Genomic DNA, 7032 nt, shown 5'->3' on the forward strand with positions numbered 1-7032 from the left:
CAAGACAAGAAGAAAATCGATGTGAAGTCGGTATACAATGTGAAGTTGAATCCCAAAGGAGAAGTGACTCGATACAAGGAGAGACTTATGGCGAAAGGATTTCTTCAGAAAGAAGGAATCAATTTCGACAAAGTTTTTTCACTTGTTGCTAGGATCGAAACAATCAGGTTGGTTATTGGTCTAGTAAACATGAGCAATTGGCATATGTGTCAGATGAATGTGAAATATGCATTTCTGAATGGCCCATTAGAAGAAGAAGTTTATGTTGCACAACCAGTTGGGTTTATGAAACAAGGCGAAGAAAGAAAGGTGTACATGCTGCATAAAGCCCTGTACGGACTTAAACAAGCTCCAAGAGCATGGAACAAGAAGATAGATGGTTTTCTAAGGGAGAAGGAATTTGCGAAGTGCAAAACTGAACATGGAGTATATGTAAGAAGAAGCAAGAGCGAATTTCTTATACTACGTCTCTATGTCGATGACTTGTTGATAACAGGTAGCTGCAAGAAGGAGAATGAAGACTTCAAAGGTGATCTCAACAAGGAATTCGAAATATCAAATATGGGTGACATTTTATATTTCCTTGACATCGAATTATACAAGAGTGGTAGTGGTTTCATGATGCATCAAAGAAGGTATGCAGGCGAAATACTCAAGAGATTTGATATGCAAGATTGCAACCCAACTCCGACTCCAGCTGAGCCCAGATTATAACTATCGAAAGATTCAGATGAAGATGATATCGACCCAACCCAATATAGAAGACTTATTGGATCACTTCGATACCTTTGTCACACAATGCCTGACTTAGCATACAATGTAGGTATGTTGAGTATATTCATGCAGAAGCCAAAGGTATCCCATCTAACAACGGCGAAGAGGATACTAAGGTATCTGAAAGGAACTCTCGACTATGGCATTTTGTTCCCTGTAGATGATGAAGGAAAAGAATTCAAATTAATGGAATACATCGACTCAAGTTGGTGTAGTGATGTTGAGGATCGAAAGTCCACAGTTGGCTATGTGCTTATGCTAGGTGGTGCACCAGTTGCTTGGAGTTCGAGAAAGGAGCAAGTAGTGGCATTATCATCGTGCGAAGCAGAATACATAGTTTCTCCCCTTTGTGCATGTCAAGCAACGTGGATGGTGAATCTGGTCGAAGAGATAACAACGAAGAGTCATAGAGCAATTACCATGAAGATCAACAACATGTCAGCTATCAATTTGGCGAAGAATCCGATAACACATGGTTGAAACAAGCACATCGAAATGAGGTTCAATTACCTTTGAGAGCAGGTAGTAGATGGGAAGATGAATTTGTAACACTGCAGAACTGAGAATCAGATTGCAGACATCATGACAAAGGGAGTGCAGGTCAAAGTGTTCAGAAGACTAAGAGATATGATGAATGTAGATAACTTAGACATAATGAATTAGATGGTGTGTTGGATTGTAATTCCTTGTGTTGAAGCAGGTTGCTCGACAGAACAAGGATGTGTCGAATAACCTAGTGTATCGAGTTGTATTAGTGTGTTGAAGTGTCGAAGCATGTTGCTTCACACAGAATTTCAACTTAGGTCTATTTTTAGTAGTGTTAACTATTTTGGGCTTTTATAATTTTGGACTTTGACTTAGGGAGTAAGTTAACATAAATCTATAAATAGAGGGAGTAACCCCTATTCTTGAAAATAACTCGTAACATTGTATTAACAAAATTTTACAGTTGCAAAGTGAATAAAGAAGTTTTTCACAGGTTGTGTTTTGCAGAAAATATTCTTCTTCTTCTCCAGCGTTCTTTTCTTTCTTTCTCAATCGTTCTTTTCTTTTTATTGTCATTGCGTGGTTAATAATAATTTTGTTTATCAAGATTGATAAAAATTCTCCATAGATTATTGTGGATTTCTAACACAAATATAAAAACAATGGATAATTCAACGTAAATAGGTGGTGATGATAAAATTGTCATTAGCCTTTTTTTTTTGCCGGCTAGTAACATGTTTCATATACAATGTCATTTTTTATTATTTTATTCTCTTTTTATCACATCAACAATTTTGTATACAGTGTTCGAATATGCTTTTACTAATCGATCTCTTATGAAAATCTTATGACAATTGAAATTAAAAAATTCATTTTTAATTTTTTATTATTATACATAAGAGAAAAGGGATGATACACTAACCGTGTAAATTTATTTTACACTGTCAACCAATGACGACCATACATCCCGTCAAATCAGATTAAAAATTTTAAAATACTTGTATAACATGACAAAATAACAGTATAAAAAAGATTTATACTTTCAGTGCATCATCATTAAACCTATGAATTAAAGTAATTCATTCAACAACTCCAAGTCACTTTATGACAATTGAAATTAAAAAATTCATTTTTAATTTTCAATTATTTTTTATTATTATACATTGAATTAAACTAGTTCATTTAACAACTCCAAGTCCCTATATACCAAGGTCGAATAAAAAAACACAAAAATAAATGAAATTGTGTAGGTAGAACAAACACAAAAAATTGAAACTTAGAACAACAAGAACAATGTTAGGTGAAAATGTTTGTTGATAGTCTCCATCCAAATTCCTAGTCCTAACAATTACACACCACACTAAGTCAACATAAAGACAACAACATTACAATTTAAAATACAAAAAAACCCTGAAAAGTAAAGACCACATTAAAAGACAGTTTTTTTATTACTCTATCTCAATTCTCAACATCACAAAAACAGAAGATAATCTTCAATCCAAAATGGAACCCAACCACCAACCATCATCGGAGAAAGAGATTCTCAACCAAAACCCGTCACCGGAAACCCCATTTCCGCCGTTAATTGCTTCTCTCTCCCTTTCTCTCTCATCAATTATCCCTTTATTCCAACCCAAACTCCCGTCTTTATTATCACCACCACAACCCAGTAAGGTTAAAGTCCCAACCCAAGCTTCATCACTCGCCCATCTTTCACTCTCCACAAAAACCCAATCTTCTCCTTCAAACAAAACTTCTTACAAATCCACTTTCTCTGCTAACCCTCTTAAATCACCGCTTTCTGTAATTCCTAACCGTCCTAACGATCCTTCTTCTGCGGCCGCACTTCGTCGTGTTTCCATTGTTTGGTTCCGCAATGACCTCCGCGTTCATGATAATGAGTCTCTCAACACAGCCAATAATGAGTCGCTTTCTGTTTTGCCGGTTTACTGTTTCGACCCTGCGGATTACGGTAAATCATCTTCTGGGTTTGACAAAACGGGTCCTTTTCGTGCTACTTTTTTGATTGAATCGGTTTCGGATCTTCGGAGGAATCTTAAGGCAAGAGGGTCGGATCTAGTGGTGAGAGTTGGGAAGCCGGAGGCTGTTTTGGTTGAATTGGCTAAGGAAGTTGGGGCGGATGCTGTTTATGCTCATAGAGAGGTTTCTCATGAGGAGGTGAAGATGGAGGAGAAGATTGAGGGTGTGATGGAGAAGGAGAGTGTGGAAGTTAAGTACTTTTGGGGAAGTACTTTGTATCATGTTGATGATTTGCCTTTCAATTTGGAGGATATGCCTTCGAATTACGGTGGTTTTAGGGATAGAGTTCAGAAATTGGAGGTGAGGAAAACTATTGAAGCTTTGGATCAACTTAAGGGTCTTCCTTCTCGCGGCGATGTTCAGATTGGTGATATTCCTACTTTGATGGACCTTGGTCTTAATCCATCTGCTACAATGTCACAGGTGTTTTTCTTTTTAGTTTCATTATTCACTGATTTTATATTCAACTTGTTGTTTCTTTGATGCTGCATTGGCTCGTTCTAAGATGGTATTGTTGTAAATCTAATGTTTTTGTGGTTATTTATGTTTTGCTTCGAGGCTAGTTAATAATTTCAGAAAATGAATTAATTGAATTTGAATGTAAATCACGTGTATCGTTTGAATCGTTGATGTAAAGTAGTAGGATAACATTATCGAGTAACAAGTATTTAGATATTTGCATATGCGACATTACATCCTGTTTGTTTCCTCTACATGTTATTATTATCTGTGTTTTGTTATCTAAGTTTCATTTTTAAAGCTTTGCAGGAAATTTACAACTTTTTTCACCCCCTCTTGTTTTTGCTAAACTATGTCTGCTTTTGCATTATGTTGCTATCTGTATTTTATCGGACTTCTTCTTTCATTCTATAGAAGTATTTGTCATCAACAATCTATATTGGTTGTTGACATTGTGCAGGATGGGAAGGCAGGGCCAAATACTCCTATGGCAGGAGGGGAGACTGAAGCACTTCAGAGGCTTAAAAGATTTGCAGCTGAGTGCGTAGCTCAACCAAACAAGGGGTTTAAGGATGGGACACAGAGTATATATGGTGCCAACTTTTCGTGCAAAATTTCTCCATGGCTGGCAATGGGATGCCTCTCTCCTCGCGAAATGTTTGATGAGCTGAAGAAAACTGCTAGCAGGTGCGGTCCTAATGTTTTTTTTTGTTAAGGAATATTAGGTGTTTTTGCCATGAATACTTACTGATGAATTGATATCTCTGATAGTGTTGTTTCCGCTTCATCAAACCGAAATGGTGGTGGCAATGGCTCATCCAAAACTGGAACTAATTGGTTGATGTATGAGTTGCTATGGAGGGACTTTTTTAGGTAACTATTCTGGTCTTCTTACTTTGTTGAAACTTTAGCGTTACGTTTCTTTTCTTTCCCCGAGATATATATGGAAATAGTTAGTGCAGCAATAGGAGATTGTTTTCCTAATTAGAAATTTATAACTTTATGACGTAAAATGGTTACTTTTGTCGTAGTAGTCAATATTGTGATACAGTGATAGGCTGTGTTGCATCACAGCAGGTAGCAGCTCTTTATTCTCATTGCGCTGTGTTTTTCTTTCGCGGTTATCACGTGCACTATAACACCGAAAGTCACAGTTGTTTGTGGAGGTTATCGCCACAATTTTGAGCAGTGAAATCAGAAGGAAAACCTATATGTGGACCTCAAATCCTAACTTTATCATTTAGTCTGCCTAACAGAAAAATTCATCAATAACTAACAACTTTGCATTTTGACTAGTCATTTATATGAGTGCATATATTTTTTTCCACAAATTCATCTATGAATTTTCTAATAACTATACTCAATTGTATCTGGTGTTATCATTTTGATTTTTCCATCAGGTTTATTACCAAAAAGTACAGTTCTACAAAGAAACAACTGGAGGGTGCTCCCGCCGCCACTGCTTGTACGGGTGCACTTGCTTAAGCCACAAGTTTCTAAGAGTTTGTTTCATGATGTTGATTACCTCCCCTTCACAAGTTCTGTTGTAACTAGCAATCACATTGTATCAAAATGGAAGCTCTTTACATTATTTTTTGGATGACAACTGTTATTTTTTTATTAGCATTTTGACTGCATCAACCATGTTTTCTAACTAGATATGGGTTCAAAATCTGTCTCTTCCCCAAATAATGAATGATACTTTGGAAGAACTCATGAGAGTATATCAACTAATATTTTTTAATAATATCAAGATGAGTTCTCAAATCTTTATTTTAGTTGTGAATGGATATTCTTTGTTGCAATTGCTCAAATCTCATAGATACTGTGGTTGAGTAGGGGCGGCAATGGGCAGGGTATTATGGTATCCATCCTCATATCCGTTATTTTAAAAAATCCCCGTGCCCGCCGAGTCCATACCCTCTTGGGTGCCAAAGTTAACACTCGTACCCGTGTACTATGGATATGTAAGTATCCGTACCCGTGACCCGCATTCTAATTAAAAATAAATATATCATTTAATTTTAAGTTTTTAAAAACATTAAAAAGTTTTTAAATAATTTATTGTTGAAATAAATGAATACTCATATTAAATACGTAATGGTTTAACATTGATATATATTTTATAATTGATGGACATACATTTTCATATAATAATATAAACTAAAATATATAAATAAATAAATAATACATAAATATATAGTGTGCGAATATGAGGCGGGATTGGTATCAAGGTGTCCATACCTGCACCCATACCCACTTATTTTTATGGGTAATTGTCCGAGCCCATGTCCGTATCCATTTTTGTGGGTTTTTACCCTACCGGTTGTGGGTAAATTTGCGGGTGTCCATTGGGGGTTGTGGGTAAATTTGCGGGTGTCCATTGGGGATGTGTAAAATTGTCATCCCTAAAGGAGTAATAAAACTCATGAGCTTTAACCTCTAATTGTATGTAACCGGCAAACAATAATGAAATCAAGTCGACTCTAGACAACAAAGTGGAGCGGCCGATCTCAAAAATAAAATAGCGGATGGTCGAATAATGACTATTTTACTATTTTTTAAACTAATTATATGAATAATTTAAAATATATTTAATGTAAAAAATAAAATAAATAGACTTATTAATTAATTATTACTTAAAAAAACAGAGGATAATATGAATAAAGAAGAGAAAAGAAAGAAGAAAAAAGAGAAAAGAAAGAAAGAAGAAAAGAAGACTTCAAAAAAGGTAACAAAGAAAAGAAATAAGAAAGAAGTACACAACAATATAGAAGTAAAAATCTGTCAGAAAAATTGGTTTGATGTCTTTTTCATTGTATTTGATATTATATATAATAGTTTCAGTAATTATAGGTAATTACAATTCATAATGATTAATTACAATTCATAATGATTAATTACAACTCGTAATGACTAATTTCATATTCTATGAAAGTGAATTATTCACAATAAATACAATGACTATTTCCTGATTAATACCCCCCTCAAATTGATGCGGTTGGTCAAGGAGCATCAATTTGTTAACAAGAAACTGATGTCGTGGGCGTGGAACAACCTTGGTAAGAATATCTACAACCTACAACTGAGTACTGACACGAGGAAGTGATATCATTCGATCATCGTAGGCGTCACATATTGAATGACAATCAACTTCTATATGTTTGGTGCGTTCATGAAAAACAGGATTTCCAACAATTTGAATGACACTTGTATTGTCAGCGTAAAGTGAAGTTGACTCTGTCTGGGGAAATCCAAGTTCAGCCAAAAGAC

At 35.3% G+C, this 7032-nt stretch overlaps 1 protein-coding gene across 1 annotated transcript; it reads left to right on the forward strand.

Annotated features, from left to right (window-relative positions):
• Positions 1-2668: 2668 nt before the first annotated feature.
• LOC127097167 (blue-light photoreceptor PHR2) lies at positions 2669-5471 on the forward strand. Its single transcript, XM_051035678.1, has 4 exons — positions 2669-3723; positions 4220-4446; positions 4531-4632; positions 5160-5471. The coding sequence occupies exons 1-4, from the start codon at positions 2764-2766 to the stop codon at positions 5242-5244; spliced, it is 1374 nt and encodes a 457-aa protein (XP_050891635.1). The 5' UTR covers positions 2669-2763; the 3' UTR covers positions 5245-5471.
• The last annotated feature ends 1561 nt before the right edge of the window (positions 5472-7032 follow it).

Source organism: Lathyrus oleraceus, chromosome 6, assembly GCF_024323335.1.
Source record: "Lathyrus oleraceus cultivar Zhongwan6 chromosome 6, CAAS_Psat_ZW6_1.0, whole genome shotgun sequence".
In the NCBI taxonomy this organism is placed as follows: domain Eukaryota; kingdom Viridiplantae; phylum Streptophyta; class Magnoliopsida; order Fabales; family Fabaceae; genus Lathyrus; species Lathyrus oleraceus.